At 41.3% G+C, this 21,083-nt stretch overlaps 5 protein-coding genes across 5 annotated transcripts; 1 reads left to right on the forward strand and 4 right to left on the reverse strand.

Annotated features, from left to right (window-relative positions):
* Positions 1-1,463: 1,463 nt before the first annotated feature.
* On the reverse strand, positions 1,464-2,950 carry E1B28_002004 (uncharacterized protein; the record flags this gene model as incomplete). Its single annotated transcript, XM_043147986.1, has 6 exons — positions 1,464-2,147; positions 2,201-2,396; positions 2,457-2,702; positions 2,761-2,772; positions 2,823-2,866; positions 2,924-2,950. 6 exons carry the CDS (start codon positions 2,948-2,950, stop codon positions 1,464-1,466), a joined length of 1,209 nt encoding a protein of 402 aa, XP_043016700.1.
* A 4,804-nt stretch (positions 2,951-7,754) lies between these two features.
* On the reverse strand, positions 7,755-8,919 carry E1B28_002005 (uncharacterized protein; the record flags this gene model as incomplete). Its single annotated transcript, XM_043147987.1, has 7 exons — positions 7,755-8,053; positions 8,111-8,122; positions 8,194-8,275; positions 8,334-8,393; positions 8,456-8,563; positions 8,616-8,698; positions 8,760-8,919. The coding sequence occupies 7 exons, from the start codon at positions 8,917-8,919 to the stop codon at positions 7,755-7,757; spliced, it is 804 nt and encodes a 267-aa protein (XP_043016701.1).
* A 2,997-nt stretch (positions 8,920-11,916) lies between these two features.
* Positions 11,917-12,360, reverse strand: E1B28_002006 (uncharacterized protein). Its single transcript, XM_043147988.1, has 2 exons — positions 12,175-12,360; positions 11,917-12,114 (listed from the first exon to the last, which is right to left on the reverse strand). The coding sequence occupies exons 1-2, from the start codon at positions 12,335-12,337 to the stop codon at positions 12,083-12,085; spliced, it is 195 nt and encodes a 64-aa protein (XP_043016702.1). The 5' UTR covers positions 12,338-12,360; the 3' UTR covers positions 11,917-12,082.
* A 404-nt stretch (positions 12,361-12,764) lies between these two features.
* E1B28_002007 (uncharacterized protein) lies at positions 12,765-13,734 on the forward strand. The gene is made up of 3 exons (XM_043147989.1): positions 12,765-12,998; positions 13,059-13,290; positions 13,347-13,734. Exons 1-3 carry the CDS (start codon positions 12,789-12,791, stop codon positions 13,598-13,600), a joined length of 696 nt encoding a protein of 231 aa, XP_043016703.1. The 5' UTR covers positions 12,765-12,788; the 3' UTR covers positions 13,601-13,734.
* Positions 13,735-16,247: 2,513 nt separating this feature from the next.
* On the reverse strand, positions 16,248-17,839 carry E1B28_002008 (uncharacterized protein; the record flags this gene model as incomplete). The annotated part of the gene is made up of 7 exons (XM_043147990.1): positions 16,248-16,901; positions 16,955-17,150; positions 17,211-17,459; positions 17,518-17,529; positions 17,580-17,606; positions 17,681-17,709; positions 17,762-17,839. 7 exons carry the CDS (start codon positions 17,837-17,839, stop codon positions 16,248-16,250), a joined length of 1,245 nt encoding a protein of 414 aa, XP_043016704.1.
* Positions 17,840-21,083: the final 3,244 nt, after the last annotated feature.

Here is a 21,083-nt window from a genome sequence, read left to right on the forward strand (position 1 = left end):
GCCCCAAGCATTCCGCAAGGTAAGATGAGGCCTTCTATTCAAAATATGAAGGTTTTTAAGAGGTGGCTTCCTGAAGTTTCTACCATTTTTGAAACCTCGCAAAGTCTCTCATCTTTCCGATTCTGTACTTTTTGTACTGCTAAAGTCTCACATAGAGGCTTGTGCTTTATTGCGCTGAAAATCGGATTGAGCCTTAATATGCATATTTTTAATCATTTTATTAACATTTGGGTTATAAAATAAGGGTATATAGGACTAGGGTGAGCCCGAACTGCTAGTCAAAGCACAAGCCTCTATATGAGCCAAGTACTCTTTATATCCCTATCTATGAAAAGGGTTGCACTCCTACACTTGCTACCCCCTTCTCCTAAGATTAGAAGTACTCTCCTATAAATTGAGACTTTCATATGATATTCCCTCAATCATGCACCAAATCTGATTTCCAAGGGTGAAGATTTGACGGTAGGGGTAGTACCCCTGGTTCAGTTTGTGGCATCATAGCTCTGATATTTCATTTCTTGCTCTTTCACAGCAATATAACAACAAGGATTCATAGAATTTGATTACAAGTATGCAGATTTTTGCAGGGATGACTGACTTCAATGGAGAATTTTATGGTGTTGAAAGTAAGATAGGGGAGTTGGAAATTGATACTCTGTTTTATTGACCATGTACAAGTGTACCTGCATTTGATTTGGAGGTTTTTTTCTGTACCAGTTTGTTACATACATGATTTGGGGACTACTACAAACTTCAAGCTCATTCAAGTGTTGAAAACCAATAGTTTCATTTCATTTTAGTTCCTCAGAAGCAAATTTATAACAAAATTTGTTGGCATCAATTTAATGGTCAGTGATTATTGTTAGCAATCACCAGTTCTGACCTGGTGACATCGTCACACAAAGCTTTCAGACGATGAGAAGAGAGAAGAAAGAGAGTTCTATTACTGGCAAGAATAAACCAGCTCAAGACTAAGGAAATACATGCTACTAGCTACTCTTTATATACTATTTCCTAGTCTAATGTGTGTCTATAGTGTGGTATCTACAATGTGGCTATAACGTGTCAATGACTGATGAAACAGGAGAAACATATGTTTACCACATGTATATAACATGTGGCTACAATGTGTACAGTACATGTGACTTGATAAGATATAGATTGGATCAGTTGGAAGATAGCTATAATATGATAAGATGAAAGAAAGATAATCTAAGAGAGAAGCGAATTCATGACAATTATAGACAAAACATTTCAGCTATCAGACATGCTGGCAACCCATTGGACTTCAACAGGAATTTGTCAGTTGTTAAGTCACACTTTGGCCTTGTCAAGTTATGAGCTATGACTTAGAAAAAGTTATAAACTTGGAGACTGAGAAGATAATAAATATGCTGTATTACACAAAGCCCTTGCAGTTAAAAGTGAGCCTATCTCAGCCACACTGACCCACTGACCCACCACTATACACAACTTCCAACCTGACTTTGATAAGTAGGTGGCAATGTCTCGCTTTCCAAACGTGCATTCAAGATTCTAACCATATGTGCTGTTGACATGGCCTGGAATCTGGACTCAAAATCATCCTCAGCATGGTTGGTGACTTCATCTACTCTGAGTTGGTCTGCCATGCTATAGCCCTGTATCAAGTTCTCTGGATCCACTGGTTCGTCTGCAGTTGGCTGAATGTTTGGGTCAAAAATGATGGCCTTTGCAGGTTTTGGTGCAACATCCATCTCCCATGGTTCTGGCAGTATAAAGGGAGTGATTCCGTATGTGGAAGGAGGGTAAGATGTGATGAATACAGATGGAGTAGAAGATGCAAGGATTGAAGTGGGACCTTGGTGGCCTTGCTTTCTTTTATGAAGAAAAAGAAGAATGAGACCAGTGACAATGGCAATGAAAGTCACTCCACCAACAACACCCCCTACTATTGTGCCAGTTTTTGTAGATGTGGATCCTGATGTATTGACACTGGTAACATTGGAGGGAGGGGAAGGAGAAGGGACAAGATCAATTGCCTGCACAAGTACCATAGCAGCAAAGGTCTGGTTAGCAAGGTCAAGAATTCGTGATGGTGGGCCAATCCATGAGCCTCCATATATATTTGTTCCTGGATATGTGGTGTTGTTGAGTAGGCCATTATACTAGATTAACATAATGAATAGTGTATCAAGAGAAATGCTGAATGGTGAATCACCTGAATATCTATAAAGGTTTTGATATAGTCACTTAATTCAGGAGTGACATTTCTCCTATATGCAGTCATAAGCCCGCGCACTAAGAAGGGATCACCAGTTGGAAATCCTGGTATGTAATTTGGGCCTATATCGAGGATACCATCTGGCCTTTGATTCTGTCGCAACAAGGTTTGAGATTGAATGTGCTCTTTAACACTTCAAAGGAAAGCATGAGAATAGGAGTAACAACAGTTCAGAAAGCAAACAAAACTCAACAATTTTGAGAAATAGCTATCAACAGCTCCAAGGATGGTCAATCCTTCAATGAGGTCTCCAGCTGGTGGATACCATAGTTCTGAAGGTTTGTGGGTAGAATTATAACATGCCTTTGTTGTGTTGTCCTCCAAACCAAGGAAGGTTGTCTCACCCTCAATTGAGTTAATGTTGATAAACTCAAATGTTTGATTTGCAGCCTTGATATATGTGTCATTTGACGTTGCTTCAGCAAGTAGTGCTGAAAGTCTGCCATAAGTGTATGAAATGAGTAAACAGAATATGAATCTTCACATTGACTTCTCACAATAGAAATGCCCTAGTGATGTCTAAGTAATGTGGCAGGAGTATGATGTGGAAGCAACCTACACAGAAGTTCCAATGCCAATTTCTCCACTTGTTGGTGAAAATTCCTTCAAGGAGTTAGTTCATGTCTGAAGTTGAAGGCAGAGAGGTTCTGTGAAACCTACTTCAAATACACCACCAAGTAGATCCATTGCTAAAAAGCAAGAATTTCATTATAAAAGAATTGTTATAAGAATAAAACCTACTGATATAATTGTTGTTCTTTTCAAAACAAGCTCTTCGAAGAGGTAGAGACTTGCTTGCAACTCTGCCCAATTTAATGGCCTCATCTGAAATGAAGAATGACCATCCCAAGTTCCAGCACTCCTGTGCCAAGTTCAAAAAGCTGTGATCTTGATAGGCAGTGTATGCTTTGATTGCTGCATATCCATACAAACTCCAAGTTCATGTGTTTTAGTCTCTTCACATGTTAAGAATTGAGATGAACCTACAGAGGTGTTTTTACCTAAATTTGAATCTCAGTATCCAATATAATTCAAAGCATAGCACTTACTGTATAGTATCTGTAATTTATAAGTACTCAGTTTGGCACATTTAAATGTAGAGGGGTGAACAAACACATTCTCATATCCAAATCCCAGCATTGTTCTGTTTGTGACCAAAGTGTGTATGGCTTCTCTATAGGTTGTGTTGTGGGTTATGATATCAAATTCTGCCATTTGAGAGTAGAGAGTAAATAATGTCCAGATTTCTGAATACAGTTTTTGAATTTTGTCCATGTATTCCATTGAGAAAATACTTACTATTACCATCACCAGCAACATTCCCTAATCCTAACATTCCTGTTAAATTATTTTTGACAGCCACATCCAAGGCAGCATGAGGGGTCAAAACTTGGTCTAGGTATATATCTTTGTCACCCTATCCCCAGTTCACAGGTTCAATCAGTTTGGTGAAATTGCTGTTATTGAGCTAATTCATACCTTTGCTGATGCCATTGGAGGTATAGAAGTCAACTGTGCAGGAACACCCTTGAGTGGTAGGCACAAGGGGTATGGGGAGAGCAAGCAAAGATATGTGTGATGTGCCAGATAGGTATTTATTTGACACTCAAGCCATCAAGCTCCAACAGACAGATGGTCTTGCCATGAATTTTGTGGTAACCTTGGATATGTTGTGCATTGCCCAGTCAAAATGATGAACAACTTGATACATCCCAGTAGTTATAGCAATACCCTGGGAATAGTAGTATACTTGAGGACCTTTTCAACAGCTCCCTAAGTCAGTAATCAGTATCCAGGTTTCCATCATGTCAGATTACAAGTTACAGTGACAATGCAAATTCAAAGGTTTGATTTTGGTTTGAGTGTCCCTTAGTAATTCTCAAATTTTCAACAACATGTCAGCTACCTACCCACTGAACTGAGATGATCGTAGATGCAACTTTTTCCCCCCCAGAAATCACTACTTTAGTACATAAGATCTCCAGCTAGTATGAGCTGGGCACAGCAGAGAATTTCCTATATCTAATTATCTCAAATAATACATGTCATTCCTTAATGAAAAAAAAAATTTTTTCACTGCCTCACCTCAGTATCTCACCATCTCATCTCAGTATCTCAATGAGAAAATCTCAAAAAAAAAATTGTCTCATCATCTTAAAGAATACATCCCATAAATGAGAATACCAGTGTCAGTGTATCATCTCTGAACACAGTCTCAATTTCTACATACTAATATTGCTAGTTTGGTATACTGAACTAAGGTCTGAAAAGAGGCTGGCTCTAACAACTTTGATTGCATTACACCCGTGTGTGGGCTGGGGTGTGAGGATTTGACTGGGCTGAATGAACGGGAATCCAATCAATCACTTGAAAGCTCTCAGAAGAGCCTAAAGACAAGGGAAAAGGAAAGAATGTGAGAGTTGATTCAACTATGGAATCAATGAATACATGATAACTTATATACTGAATAACTAAGAAGTCTGTAAACTATATTTAGGAGGTCCAAGAACTAAAAGGAGGAAATCAGAGGAGAATCGGGGGAAATGGGGTGCAGCATGACCCAGTTCATGACATGGGGGTCCCAGTCATCCATTATATTGCTAAGTCAAACTACCATAAGGGTGACACAGCTACATGCAAGTATAACACAATCAAAATTGTTATGCGTTTACTGAAATGGAAGGAGGCAGGTGCCCTGTATGTCGAGCAAAGGTCCAGCCTGATGTGACTCTAAATGCCGTACTTATGCACTCTCCTGTTCTACTCTTTAACTTTTACCATCATGATCATTGCACTGTGACTAAATTGCACCTCCATAGGGACAGATCTTTTTCTTTTTCTCAAAGCACACAACTAGATATTCATATTTCACCGACAGGTAAACAGGTAAATGTTAAAAGGCTTAATGGTTTAAGTTCTTGATGTTTCTTGGTGACTGGTTCTTTTTGGTTTCTCTCAGCCGCACATTCATGGTGTTAGCCTTCCAATTGATCAGTTTTGGGATAGTTCCCGCACCAAAACCTTCACGAAGGTGTTGACATTTAATGGTATGGGTAACAGGGTGTTGATGTTCCTTCGTTTCTTTGTATTTCATTTTCCTTTTTCAGCTGTTATCACTGATCTTGATTCTCTAGCATCACTTTGGAGGCGGTGATTTCTGCTGGGGGCTGTGTGTACTAGGTAGTAGAAATGATGGTGTTGCCATCCGCTAATAACGCTGTGTAACACCACTAAATATGGCTAGCAAACACACCTCAAGCACGAAGTGCGCAAACCAAAACCACACCAAGAAGAGTTTACACAAGTGTAAGGGGTGGAGGTCGGTATTCTTAAGGCTTTAGTTTGCACTAAGAGGCACTAAGAAAGAGAGAATATAGGGATATTCGGTTTTTAAGATTCAATCAAGTTTCTATTCCTTCTTATCAAATGACAAGACAAAACACTAATTCAATATTTCAACAACAAGGATTCAACAAAGCTTTTCTCAAGACTTCGCGAAGTTCAAGTTCAAATTTCCGATCAAGTCCAAATGCAATTCCAATTCAATATAAGTCCAAATTGACTTTCAAAACCCAAGTTCAATTCCAATAACAATCCAATCAAATCCAAATTGCAATAGGTCCAAATCAATCCAAACACAAAACACCAAACTTCGACGAAGTGAGGGGCAAAGGTAAAATCCTTGAGCTAGTCCTAGTAGGTGAACTGCATCTCCGCTCGTAGGCTGCTGGGGGAAAATTCCTGCTACCCTCCCTCCTTATATACACTTTTCGAAATAAAAATAATAAAAGTCCAAGATATGTAGTAAACTTGAGAATAATAATAAAATCCTTTTCAGTCGAACAGAAACTCGCCTAATCAGGCATAATACAAGAGGTTGTGCCAGAAACCATGAATAAAATAATAAGCCAAGAATCCCCTGTCTGTATCCACGTTACGATGACAGAGCCTAGACTTCCCGAGGTCTCCGAGTTGCCCACATATCCTTGGAAACATATCTCCTATGTCACCCTTGTCCTGTTGTCCTCTAAATAAGGAAAAGAACCAGTCGCCGCTCATGACATATTTCCTGTGTTCCTGTCTTCGGTAACAACTGTCATGTCAACCTCGCGAGGTCTAGATTTCCTTTGTTTTCGGAACATTGTAATCCTTTCCTTTTCCTATGACTTCATGGGAGCCGGATATTTCTATCCTAGGTCCGCATGTAGGGCCTTTGTCCGATATATCCTTCGTTAATTCCTTTAAGTCCGAGTTGTCCAACAATACTTTGTGAAGTCAAAGTAAAGTGTTTAATAAATTCCCTATGTTCGCCCCAAGCATTCCGCAAGTAAGACGAGGCCTTCTATTCAAAATACGAAGGTTTTTAAGAGGCTGCTTCTTGAGGTTTCTACCGTTTTCGAAACCTCGCGAAGTCTCTCATCTTTCTAATTCTGTACTTTTTGTACTGCTAAAGTCTCACGTAGAGGCTTGTGCTTTGACTAGTAATTCGGGCTCACCCTAGTCCTACATTCCCTTAATTTATAACTCAAATGTTATTAAAATGATTAAAAATATGCATTTTAGGGTCAAATCCGATTTTCAGCGCGATACCGCTTTGAATCTTCATTTACATTGGATGGATTTTCTTTCCCCAGGGGTTAAAACAGCCCAGGGAATGGGATCAGGACAGAAAACAGTTCTTTTTTCAAGCTTTTTGACTACCAAGTACTGGCATGCCTAGTAGGGCCTTGACAAATATTATTGTTACTCATTCCAAGGCGACCCCCCCCTTCCCGGTAATCCTGGTATCCTGATGCTGTTGTTCACAACGCAGTTCAATGTTCAACGTTCAACCTTTGCGGGAATTAATCATCGTTTGAGGGTTGAGGACGAGGTTCCACTCTTAGGGGGAAGCAACAAATCAGAAATCTTCATCCTCTGTCGCTGGCACGATAATCATACCATGGGTTGGTTTTCCTTTGTGAAGAGCCCTCTCCTGAACCCCTTCTCTCTGGGATTCTCACAAGCTGTTTTTAAACATGCACGCTCTGAGTGTGGTAACTGTAGAAGTATAAATACCATCCTCAAGCAGGGTTTTTTTTTGTGGCCCTCTAGTGAGAAACAGAACCTCAGGCAAATAGTTATATTGTGTTGGTGATCCACTATGAATATTGTTATATCTTGAGAATTGTATAAGATACACACTTCCTTAGGCAGTTGTGATGTAGTTCTTGTACAAGTTCTGAAACCACACTGCTGATAATGTGGTGAGGTGAATTTGCAATATAAATATATATATATAAATGAATACACTCCTCAGGAGTCCTATAGTTACATATGAAAGCCAATTACTATTACAAGCAGTTGCCGCCATCATATTTAACCTGAATATATCATTCCCAAATCAACAAGGATGTTCATAATAGACATCTGAGAGTGAGTGATTTGTACAACAAAGAGTCACCCTTTTCAAAGCCACTCACACTGCTTGTGCCCACCAGAAATGAAGGAACTACATGTTATCTTCCCTGGAATAGTTGTTCTCAGGCCAAACTTGCCGCTCAATCTTGACCTCTGCCATGGTTTTACTCATGGCAGACTGATTCATAGTTGGGGGAGAAAAGTGAAAACTGCTCTGCTGAGTTGCTGACTGGGTAACATTACTCCTTCCATCCACAATCTTGATTCTCCAGTTAAGGATAACCAGGAAATTGTTGGAGTAAATTTTTCCAATGATGTCCATCAATATGTTGCAGTAGGCCTTGTCAGGGAAAGCAATAGTAAATACCATAGTGAGAATGGCAACCACAGCTAAGGAAAATAGTCAGTAATCAATAGTCAATCAAGCTAGGAAGTTTAATATCTTACTGGTGAGGGTCCCTATGTGTTAGTATACAAAGACTGTTGTTAGCACAAAGAATAAATCATTTTATTGATAGATGGAGACCCACCTGTCTCAATGGTCAACCAGATTATCTTCTTAGTAGCATGATCAGTCTCAGGATTGAGACCAGTGGCTCTGTTCCTGGAGAGCTATTGAATCATTATAAGTCTCTGAGAACAAAACTTTAACCAAGAATAATAATCTCACAATTGTGACCATACAGATTCCAATAACAATATCACAACCTGCACTGATAGATAGCCAGACCTATATTGTGAAATGTCAGACAGCCCAAGAGTAAATTCAGAACAGAAAGAGGGTTTACACACAGTAGATTCAGTCTTTGTACTAACAGCGATAGTTGCCAGATTGGTGAGGGTACTGATTTTGGCCCGAACACCACTTGCAATACCAGCTGCGCATCCAGCAACAGCCAACTACAAAGTACAGAGTTAGAATCATGTTCCAGATAATAAAATGTTGGCCAACAAGAGCAACTAGTGTTCCTAGAATTCTCAATTTGGACAAGACTGAGATACGATAAGCAAAGAATAGCTGGACAATGGTGCCACCTAGAGAGAGAGTTGGGAGGATAAGTAGTGGAAAAAATTGGAGAATTCATTTGCAACATACTAATAGCATTTATAACAAAAACTGAGAGCCAGAGATTCTCCAGGGAAGCAAATGTGGTGACATTGCCAAAATGAGTTCCAAACTTGAAGAAAGCATCTCTGGTGATAAGTGCAGTTTGAATGATATCCAAGGCAAACAGGCCATAAACAACTAATTTCATGACTAGCTTGTCTTTTGGAAATGCCCAATAGTAGAGAACTGTACAGTAAAACTTGAATTTCCAAATATCATGGGAAAAGTGCAATAGGAGACTCACAGACTTGAACACATAGAGCACCAAAAAAACCCCAGTTCAAGAAATATCCTATAATCTGTTTTTGAGATTAGCATTATGTAGCCAGTGAACATTGCAAGATGGGATTCCTACATGGAATCCAGCACTGCTCAAAATTTAAGTGTTTGAGTGGTGAGATTAAAAAATGCAAAGATATATGTGGAACCTACGTTGCAGGAGGGTGTACAGTCACATCTCTTTCAGAAATCATCCTAAACAAAAAGGAGGTGGAGTGAGGAATAGAACCACATTGATCCTTGAGATATCTGAATTCTTTAAAACCATCCAGGCAAGTCTTCTATCTTCTAGACTTGGGTGCTCCAGGTAATTGCGAATCATATCTATAACCCACATTGTTCCAAGAACACAGCTCTTTTGATCAGTCAGTTTTGAAGTATCTGTGATATGTTTCCAAGTGAACCTTGGTTTATTTGTGTATTTTGGCTTGCTGTAGATATTTACCTTGACACCTAGTAGTAAAATGTAGGTTCTTGCAGAATCTGGACACACAGAGACTTGACTTGTGCCAAGGTAAAAATTATCCTAATAATTCCAAACCAAGAATGCTCCATCCATACTTGTATATCAAGAGAGGTCAAACAACTCCATGACATCACATTCAATTTGGGCGCAAAGATTCCGTATGGCCATTTCCATATATTAGTCTTTTCTTGGCATGGAGTCTATTCAATATGTGCGTAAAGTTTAGTATGGCCATATGGCTGTTTCAATTCATTGCTTTTTCCTTGGTGTGGAGTCCTCTAGTTGCCGTATTTCTGCCAGCTACACTATTCGGTCAGTAGGAACGCTTCTCCCTTGTGGCGCGGCCGACAACCGTGTTTTTTTTTTCAACGGCACTTTTAATTTCTAAGCTGTGAGAATAAATAATCCAGCCAAATCCATCTGCACTGGTGGTTTATTAAAACGTAGGAGGCATGATTACTGTTCGGCGGGCCTTTGAGGTTGGAAGTTCTTGTAGGTGAACAACCGCCGATTGATTTGAACCGTGAGAATATATTGACGCCGAACAAGCGATCGGGGGACTACCGTTCTGAGTTTCTTTCTTAACGTTCATAACGAGACTCTTGGATTTTAATATCTCACCTCCCAATCACCTCCAGGAAAGCATGGGCGTGTTCTGATTGTGCAGCATGGCGCGTATGCATCTTATTCATAAATCTTCTCAGATCTTGTCCCCGTCAATAAAGGAAGTGTAGACGACGTACTCGGAAGGCGGCTACTACCAAGAAACAAGTACTAAACCGGGGTCCTCAATTAGGCTGATGAAACTTTTGGGCTAGGTCCTTAGACCCGGAAACCGGGGGTGAAATGGTGGATGAAGGGGTTCAAGGCAGGACTTTCAGGCTCCGGCTATTCATGATAATGACCCTCTGTGCAGTCGCACTGAGGCCAGTTGACGGTGAAAGCGAGAACTTAAGAGGTGGGAGAGTTGAGAAGCCTACGGTACGCCCGTTATCAACTCGTTATCTACGTATATTTATACTATGTTACCATAAATTGCATGCGCTCAATTGCTAAATCTACGGTTTGGGATACGATACACTCTTGACAGGGATGAATTTGAAGACGGCTCAAATTTCAATGTCACCGAGATGGACTCTCATCATTGCATGGAAAGGCAACGCTCCTCACGAAAAGATTTACTGCCGTACCGGTAAGTTCTATGTTTCATATTTGTTTTGAATTCTCGAATGGACGGAATTTGGCGCTCAACCTTGAAACTGCCAGGTAGAAGGAAACGAAGACCTCCTTCCCGGAAGTTTATCTCAATGCTTCGAGGTTTTACGAGAAAGTCTGCCAGCGGAAGAAAGCTGATGAGGCCTGGGTACGAACGCTTTTTCTTTTTCATCGAAAAAAGGAACGGATATTTCACGCTTTTGACAAAAAATCCTAATCCGTCGGGGTTACACGCTGATAGGCTGTCTCTCTCTCTCTGCCTTTTCGATGGGAATACTAATACCTACCTCATAAGCGACGAAAATCCGTAATAATAATAATCGGAAATCATTCCCCCTGCACGACGATAGGGAGAGGGGTGCCACAGCGTCCCCTTCCTCTTGGCGGTACCTCTATACTTAGGGGTCGCTGCCTCCAATAAAGAAACGACTCGGATACACTGGCAAATCCAAGTAAGTATACGTATCCCACCGATTTTGTTTTCAGAGGAACACCCGGGACCCCAATTTACAACTTCACAATTTTTGTTACTAGTAGAGACAAGACAAGGCGAAATCGTCGCCAGACGTTTCGTTTGTACGTTTACCTACTTGTTTGTTTGTTTTTTATATTTATACTTAGGTGTGCGGGTCTATGACGCAGAGTCGAGTTACCTTGTCCGTTTGACGGGCCCGGGGCGTCTCTGTTCGGGAAGGATGTCACTGGTTCCAGGTTCCAGGTTTTCGTTGTAGCCTGTAGGGTCCGGGAAGCACTCTTCGCCGTTGAAAGAGTAAGGTACCCGGTGGGGCAAGCTGTGCGCGTTCGGTAGTCCAAGGTTGGAAACTGGAACCACAGGAACGAGCTGCAGAAGTCTTGCGGAATCTCGAAAGAACGGTTATATCCTGTCGATGTCGATGTCGATCATTGACGTTGAACCACCTGACCATTTCATGCGTACGGATTATCACAGGGTTAAGTATACTGTAACTTGTAAACCACAGTGGGAAGATGCCTCTCTGCGCGATAGGTCGAGTGACGGAATATCCTCCGAGACGAACGGAACACTAAACACTTTGATGGGCCACACCCGGAAGATCAAGAGGTATCCGATAATCACGAAGGTCCATGGTGGGGAAAGAAGAAGACGGCCATCAAGATGTACATTCTTTATGAAAAAGTGCTGGAAACACAGAAGCGGCCTTTTTAGCGAGGAAGTCCCGGTATACTCCGAGGAACGTGTTATATTATTAGCTCAACATATATCCCAGTGCGAATTAGCTGTATGATTATTGTATTTATGTGCTGATCAACAGCTACAACCCCCGCGGACAGAGGGAGATTAGGTGGAGAGTTTGAACTGAAAGTTTCGTGGTCATCGAGGAGCTCCTATCGTCTGGAACAGTCCTATCGAATAAGAATCATTAGCGAAATGAATGAATTGATTCAGAGAAATGCTAAACCTACCCTCGACAGGCGGAAGGTTGAGAGTACGTCTCCCAGGACCGACTGCGAGTATAGAGTCTTTGACAGTCTGGAAGGAAGCGAGAAGGTATGGAAGGGAGGAAGTGCAGAATACCATAGTACGGAACGCGAATGGGTCGGCGAGGAATCGAATGAGGAGGGACATGACTAGGAAGTTCCAGACCGTCGCCAATTAGTTTATTTGTTATATGGAAACCCTGGTAAGGCGGGTGGGGTATGCGAGAGTTCCGTGGTTACGCCACTCTACGTGTGCCTTGTCACTATCGACAGTGATCGAGTGATCCTCGACCCACTCGGAGTTGCGGTGCGCGAAGCGCCAAGGGTTCCTCGGAGGAAGACATCATGTGATCGCAATATCCGAGGTTCCAACTTGTGAGAGGCAGCTCGAGTTGAAACGTTGACATCCGAGAGCGCTTTACTCGGGATACAAGTGGGTAGGCAGCGTGACCGTACCGGGCAGCAGTCAAAAGTCAAAGTCAAAGTCACCGCCGCGGATGACATAAGTCACAGGGGTCCGACGTTCCGGAGAAGGGAAGCAAAATAGAAAAAGGCCACGACCCTTCTAGACGACCCTTCAATTCTCCCCCACTCAAAAAATGGCCGGTATGGATTGGGCTGCCCGTCTTCCACCCTGGATATCTCGATGGATCGGCTACCGTGCAACGCCTCCACCCAAACTACCACCCTGGGGCGCCTGGTTCTGGGCGTGGATCGGGTCCTTCTGTGGTCTATGCGTGCTCCAAGCTGTCTTCGGTCAAGCTTCGTACTTTATCGACAGGGAGATACCACCCATCGTAGCTGGTTTCGTGAGTCGCAACGTTTTATCTTATTCCCAAGGTACACGCCAACTAAAAGTATAAACCCAGGGTGCATCCGCAGTCTTACTCTGGGGAATCGTCGAATCTCCACTTTCCCAACCTCGCGCTTTATTCGTCGGTCACTTCATCAGCGCCCTAACAGGCGTCATCATCACCAAACTCTTCCGACTTCTCCCTACCTATGAACGTTATTTGGAGTTGCAATGGCTCGCTGGCTCACTTTCATGTTCGACTGCTATTGTTTTGATGATGATCACCAATACTATGCATCCACCCGCAGGTACGAGGTTCTTCTTCTCCTTTTAGTGACCCCCTAATTAATAAATAAATTTATAGGTGCAACTGCACTCTTAGCTGCCGTCAACGAAGAAGTAAGAGACATGGGATGGTACTACCTCCCAGTCTCTTTATTATCCTGCGCCCTCTTACTAGCCGTCGCCCTCCTCACCAACAACATTCAACGCCAGTATCCAACCTTTTGGTTCTACCAATCACCTCCTCCGCCTATACTTCCTGTCTCGACAAAAGAAGTCAGCAATGTAAATGTAACTGTAACTCCAACAGATTCTTTCGTGTCTAGTAATCGATAGGGGGGGGGGGCCCGCAACGTTATTCATGACTTATAGATATACGGGGTTGTTTCATAATGTGTAACAGTAATTTATGTAATTGTAATTTCATTTTTCCGGGGCTGCAAGACAGCAGAATACCTTTTGAATATGCCAGTTTTTTATTTGCAGATCACATAAATATAGACTTCGGTTAAGAAGGTAAACATAAATGTTCTAATAAGAAATACGTAGGTCCTAGACTCCTAATCTCACCTCTTACCACGGTCGTCGGTGGGCCGTCGAGTCAGAGTAACTGTAACTTTACTTACTCGGTAATCATTTCGTTTTTAATTGGACATGTACTTACAGACCTAGACGGTGTCTTCACAGTCCACAGTACGTTCCCATTTGGTCCTGGTGCTTCCGAGTCATTTCTCTTTTCCTCACTTGTTCATTTTCCTCTGACTTCTGGAATTCACATGTGATGTTACCTCCTACCTATCAATATATCATCCTTTTGGTTAGCTGGGCGCGGAAAACGAAATAAGTATAGAAGATAAATGAAAGATAGAGATTAAACATACAGACATAACAGGCTCGAGCCAGGTGGCGCGCACGACCGCGTCGGATGAAGGACGCCTTAAAGGTGGTTCTGGAAAGGTTCTGGTTCATGATTGTCACTGAGCATGGAGCAAAAAAAAATAAAATGTTCGGCCGTCCCGATTCCGATTTCCAAATGCCGGAATACACTCATCCCGCGACGGGATCATACTCTTCACCATTCACCATCACTGCACCCTTCTGGTGTACATTCAGTAAATGCATGCATTTTGCTCAAGGATCTCAACATCGCACCACCTGTCTTATCGTGAGATGTCTTGAGATTATCTCAATGATCTCAAAAAAATTGCCCTTCCTATCTCTAATTATCTCAAATAATACATGTCATTTCTTAATGAAAAAAATAATAATCTCACTGTCTTGCCTCAGTATCTTAGTGAGAAAATCTCACTGTCTCATCTCAGTATCTCAATGAGAAAATCTCAAAAAAAAAACAGGCTCATCATCATCTCAAAGAATACCTCTCATAAATGTCAATGTCAGTTTCAGTGTATCATAATCATCTCTGAACAGTCTCAATTTCTACATACGAATATCACTAGTTTGGTATACTAAACTAAGGTCTGAAGAGAGGCTGGCTCTAACAATCTTGATTGTGTTACGGCTGTGTGTAGCTGTGTCACCCTTGTAATAGTTTGACTTAGCAAATATAATGGATGACCAGGACCCCCAGCCCACATGTGGGTGTAATGCAATCAAGATTGTTAGAGCCAGCCTCTCTTCAGACTTTAGTTTAGTATACCAAACTAGCGATATTTGTATGTAGAAATTGAGACTGTTCAGAGATGATTATGATACACTGAAACTGACATTGACATTTATGAGAGGTATTCTTTGAGATGATGATGAGCCTGTTTTTTTTTTGAGATTTTCTCATTGAGATACTGAGGCAAGACAGTGAGATTATTATTTTTTTTCATTAACAAATGACATGTATTATTTGAGATAATTAAATATAGGAAGGGCAATTTTTTTGAGATCATTGAGATAATCTCAAGATATCTCAAGATAAGACAGACATCGCGATGTTGAGATCCTTGAGCAAGATGCATGCAATGACAGGGTACATTGCAAAAAGTTGTTTGTTTCTTTCAAAGCATGCACTAGGTGTTTACTGGTGGGTACCACTAAACACTTGGTGTAAGTTTCTCGAGTGTTTTTTTTTTCTTCTTTTGTCTTTTTTCTTTTAGGTTTCCTTCAGCCACGCAACCTCTGATTCTTTTTTTTTCATTTTTAAACAACATGGGTGGTTGATGTTGCAGGGGGGGGGGAGAGGGGGACATTAAGATTGACATTTTAAATTTTTGATCAGGTATCGCTTGCTCACTTACCTACCTACCTCCTAGTTCCTGGGTTTTTTCATTTCGGCCATGACTCAAATCTCAATCTACCAGGACTCATCAGTCCAGTGTTGTTTTTGGGGGTGATGAATCATGGTTAAATATTAATGATTTGGCATTGGCATTGACATAATGTGTTTGCAACCAGTGGCTGGTGGCTGCCCTGGGCCCCAGGGTGCTGTGGCCTATGGATTAGTAGGTAGATAGTAAGAATGATTATGGTGCCATTTGCCCTTTGATAAATTACAATCCGACTCCTGGGCCTGAGTACAATACTGAGTAGTGGATCCAACATCAGTAGCATTACACATGCCTTCCACTCTGATTCCATTATCTTTATTTAAAATTTCCACAGTCATTTATTAAAAGTTTACAGTTTTATGACCCTGGGCTGGTCCTTCTACAGTACTTGATTTTACTATGGTACTTAAAAGTGTCAAAAAATAAATGCAGATTTTGTATGTAAACTTCCCCCCTAAAGAGTCAAAACAGTATTCCACCATTCAGTGATTATAGGCAAGACTACCCCAGCTGTCAGACACTGGCAACTCATTGGACTTCAGCACGAATTTGTCAGTTATAAAGTCATGCCTTGACCTTGTCAACTTAGAAGGTATGAATGAGCAATAAGTTGTAAACACTGTGAAGATAATAAATATGCTGTATTACACAAAACTCTTGTAACTACTAAAAAGTGTACCTATCTCAGCTACACTGACCCTCCACTATGCATCACTCCCAAGCTGACTTTGATAAGTAGGTGGCAACAACTCTCTTTCCAAATGTGCATTCAAGATTCTAACCAGATGAGCTGTTAACATCTCTTGGAATCTGGAATCAAGGTTGTCCCCATTATGGCTAGTAACTTCTTCTACTTCTGGTTGGTCTACCATGTGCTGGCCCTGTATCAAGTTCCCTGGATCCACTGTTTTATCTGCAGCTGGCTGAACGTTTGGGTGAGAAATGAAAGCCTTTGCAGGTTTTGGTGCAACATCCATCTCCCATGGTTCAGGCAGTATAAAGGGAGTGATTCCATATGTGGAAGGAGGATGAGATGTAATGAATACAGATAGAGTAGAAGATGCAAGAATTGAAGTGGGACCTTGGTGGCCTTGCTTTCTCTTATGAAGAAAAAGAAGAATGAGACCAGTGACAATGGCAATGAAAGTCACACCACCAACAACACCCCCTACTATTGTGCCAGTTTTTGTAGATGTAGGGGAAGGAGATGGGGAAGGGGCAAGACCAATTGCTTGCACAAGTACCATAGCAGCAAAAGTCTGGTTAATGCCGTTAAGAATTCGTGATGGTGGGCCAATCCAAGAACCTCCATACATATTTGTTCCAGGATATGTGGCATTGTTGAGTAGGGCATTATACTGGATTAACAAAATAAATGATGAGTTCAGAGAAATTCTGAATGGTGAATCACCTGAATATCTATAAAGCTCTTGATATAGTCACTTGATTCACCAGTGAGGTTCCTCCGATATGCAGTCATAAGCCCGCGCACCAAGAAGGGATCACCAGTTGGAAATCCTTGTATATAATTTGGACCTATATCAAGGATTCCATCTGGCCTTTGATTCCGCCGCCCCAAGGTTTGAGAAAGAATCATACGTTGAAGGCTTCAAAGTAAAACATGAGAATGGAAGCACCAAAAATTTGGAAAGCAAGCAAAACTCAACTCTTTTAATAATGTACTATTTATAGATGCAAGGACACTCAATCCTTCAATATGATCTCCAGTTGTTGGATACCAATGCTTCAAAGCTCCAGGGGGAGAACCACTACAGTTTGTTGTGTTATCTTCCAAACCAGAAAGTATGGTCTCAGTCTCTTCTACTACAGGGAATTTTTCAAGGAACTGAGATGTTTGAGTTGCAGCTTTGATATATGTGTCATTTGACGTTGCTTCAGCAAGTAGTGTTGAAAGTCTACAACAAGCATGTAAGATATGCAAACAGGAGATGAAACTTGAGATTGATTTCTCACAATAGAAATGCCCTAGTGATGTGTAAGCAATATGGGAGGTGTATGATGAGGAAGCAACCTACCCAGAAGTTCCAGGGTCAATCTCTCCACTTGTAGGTGAAGATGACTTCAAGGTGTTAGTTGATACTTGAAGGTAAAGGCAGAGAGATTCTGTGAAACCTACTACAAATACACCACCAGGCAGAAATTGTGCTAAGAATGAAGAATGTCATTATAAAAAAACTGGTATAAGAACAAAACTCACTAAAATTTCCAAATCCAGAACAAGTTGTTCAAAGAGGTAGGGACTTGCCTGCAACTCTGCCCAATTTAATAGCCTCATCTGAGATGAAGAATGGCCATCCCATGTTCCAGTACATCTGTGCTGAGTTTAAAAAACTGTCATCTTGATAGGCAGTGTATCCTTTAATTGCTGTATATCCATATAGACTCCATGTATTATAGTCTGTTAACATATTGAGAATTAAGATGAGCATCCAAACTTACAGAGCTGTTTTTATCTAATATTTGAGTCTCAATGTTACAGTCTATCAAATTCAAAGAATAGCCCTTACTGTGTAATTGGATCTGTGATTTATAAGTACTCAGTTTTGGCATATTTATATGTAGAGTGAACAGACCCTTCTAAGTCAAAAGACACATTTGCAATTTGAGTGTGTATAAATTCTCTGTAGGCTGTGTTGTAGGTCATGATATCAAATTCTATCATTTGAGAGATGAGAGTGGCTTGAGTCCAATCCAAGGGGTCAGCTGAATATATTTTTGAATTTTGTCTCTCTACTCTTTTAAGAAAATACCTGCCAAACATTGAAGGTGTTAAAATCAATGTAGCATTTGCTGGAAATGTGGTAAACACATCCAAGGCAGCACGAGCAATGGAAACTCGGTCTAGATATGTATGTTCATCACCCTGTAACCAGTGTTTAGATTCAGTCAATTTATGAACATGATGTTATTGAGCCAATTCATACCTTTATTGATGTCATTGGATGTACAGATGTTGACTGTGCAGGAGCACTCTTGTGTGGTAGGGAGAGAGCAATGAAGATGATGTGTGAACACTGAGAGAGGGGTATTTATTTGAAGCTGTTAAAGCTATCAAGGTCCAAAGGATAAACAGCCTTGCATGAGTTTTGTAATAATCTTGCACATTGCCTAGTCAATAATGATGAACAACTTGATATGACCAGTAAATATGGCAGTACCCTGGCAATAGTAGTATACCTGAGACATTTTTCAATGGCTTTCTAAATCAGTTCACTTGATCATTAACAACAACATCTGAGATATCAGATTATCAATTGTCCCTGGCAGCCTGTACTATGGTATATCTGAAAATGATTTTATACTTCCTGGCAATCACTCTCCTGATTTGACTTAGAAAGATCAGATTGGATGTTGATCTCAAAGTATATTGACACTATTGGCCCATCTCAGCAAAAACCACATGAAGATTTGGTCAAAGATGACATGGCAATGGATCATGCACCATACCACTGGCTTTATGATATCAGATGTTGAGTATCATAATGAACTTCAGTCATTGCAACACCACTGCCAAAGAGTTCTGAGATGCTTACATGCTGCAAATGTGCTGGGAGGCTGTGAGGAATACCAGATGAGTTTTCAGACTATAGCTAGGTATTACTAATTGCCACGAGGTTCTGTAGAGTACACAGTAAAGTCAAATATGGTACAGAATTCTTCTTGCTGATTGACGACATTTTTAATTCCTCAGCTCAAGTAGTCATATTCCAAAATTCCCAGACCTCAGACTGCATCAGGATGGAAACCATACTGGTTTAACCTTGTGGGTACAAATAACCAGAATCAGAAATTTCTTCCTGAACAAAGCGGAAAACTTTGCTACTGATTTTTGATTTCCACTACCACCTTCTGCTTCCCATTTGCGAGCTGAAATTTTTCATGAAAATCGTCAACTGCAGGACTAGTATGGAAGACAGCGCTTCAAACAAGCCCAAGAAGTCATTTCACGAGATGGTATACAGCCCGCTACACTCTATTCGTTCATTCGTCGTTCTGAGATGGATTGGTGAATTTGTATTCCCACAGGTATCCAGGCTGGACTACGGGTTACGGCGGCGACCAGACTCTTTCGAAGGGAGGGCAAATTTAGCTTGATTGCCCCCGGGCATGTGTGGAAAATTTGACAATGAATTCGATTTGGTAAATATTCTAAATATCATTCCTTCAGGTTGACTATCAGGGTGCTCATTCGTCGACCTATTAATTATACGGAAATTATATTATCCTCTTAGCACTGTGGCTGCACTCGGGCTGAACTGCGTCCAAACCTTGTCATGCCGCCGCTGTCCAGTGTCCTCACAGCTTCTTAAGACTATACCTGGACGTACATACGGGGCTTTACGCGTACTACGAGTCTCTATGCTTACTATCTGTCTACTGGTTCTCACTGCTATGGGCCATCCAGACTAAAAGTCTAAAAGCAGGTGACACGGTGGTTCTGGCATGACGTCACGGATTCATGGAAAAGTTCGGCCTGGTTCCGAATCTTTCACTCTTTGACTACCATCACAGTGCGGCTAAATTGCACCTTTGCAGGGTCCTTTCTTTTTCTCTCAAAGCACGCAACTACCTCTGGATAATCGATAAACGGGTGAACTTGAACTCTTTGTGAACGTTTGAACGCTCAATGTTGTAAGTTCTTGTTGTCTCTTGGTGACTTTCTTCTTTTTGGTCTCTTGGCCGCACGTTCATGTCAACATTCCAACAGTATTGGTATTGAATCGACTACTTACTAGTAGCTACCTACTAGTTCTCGCACCAAAACCTTCACGAAGACGTTGATATTAATCAGTGTGGGTAACGGGTTTGTTGACGTTTAAGGTTTTTTTTTTCTTCGTATTTTGTTTTCCGTTTTCGGCCATAATCACTGACTTCGATTCTCCAGCGTCGTTTTGAGGGACGGTGACTTGCCGGGGTACTGTGTGTACTAGGTAATAGGAATGATTGTGGTGCCAACCACCCTCTGAATCCTGACACCTAGACCTGAGTCGGTATGTCTCGGAAGTCCGATTCCATGGTCGTGTATCTGAAATTCTAAGTTTCTATGAAATCTAGGTTCGGGATGGTTCAAGTTCTGCTATAAGAAGTGGCTACTATGGCACGAGAAAACACTATCAATCTCGCATCATTACCCCCCCTCCAAGAATCCCAGTCCCATGAACTTCAATGACAATGGTTTTGGGTCGGGAGAATGTAAATGGTACAAACCAGTGAGTGCGTGTATATACCGCTTCCTCCACCGATCACTTATTATCGTTATGTTAATGACAGTCCCGAAAGCGAAATCCGGTTCGACCCAAATATCAAGCGGCCATTACTTATGGGCTTTTTTGCCAGACCGTACCTGTCATCTCAAGTTCCGGCGGACGGTCTTCCCCAGCATGAGCGTTGTGTTTACTGAGTCTCCAAGTTCAACACGGTGCGCTCTCTCGATCACAGTAGAAGGGATTCATTTACATTGGACAAATTGTCTTTCTCCAAGGGTTGAAACGGTCCCCTTTCAATTTTTCCGACTACCA

This window comes from Marasmius oreades, chromosome 1 (assembly GCF_018924745.1).
Source record: "Marasmius oreades isolate 03SP1 chromosome 1, whole genome shotgun sequence".
In the NCBI taxonomy this organism is placed as follows: domain Eukaryota; kingdom Fungi; phylum Basidiomycota; class Agaricomycetes; order Agaricales; family Marasmiaceae; genus Marasmius; species Marasmius oreades.

Bases quoted from the DNA above. Each gene is read 5' to 3' on its own strand.
- E1B28_002007 (XM_043147989.1), top strand. From the start codon at position 12,789: ATGGCCGGTATGGATTGGGCTGCCCGTCTTCCACCCTGGATATCTCGA. The intron at 12,999-13,058 runs GTGAGTCGCAAC...GTATAAACCCAG, and splicing joins CACCCATCGTAGCTGGTTTC to GGTGCATCCGCAGTCTTACT. The intron at 13,291-13,346 runs GTACGAGGTTCT...ATAAATTTATAG, and splicing joins TACTATGCATCCACCCGCAG to GTGCAACTGCACTCTTAGCT.
- E1B28_002006 (XM_043147988.1), bottom strand. From the start codon at position 12,337: ATGTCCCTCCTCATTCGATTCCTCGCCGACCCATTCGCGTTCCGTACT. The intron at 12,115-12,174 runs GTAGGTTTAGCA...CTTATTCGATAG, and splicing joins CAACCTTCCGCCTGTCGAGG to GACTGTTCCAGACGATAGGA.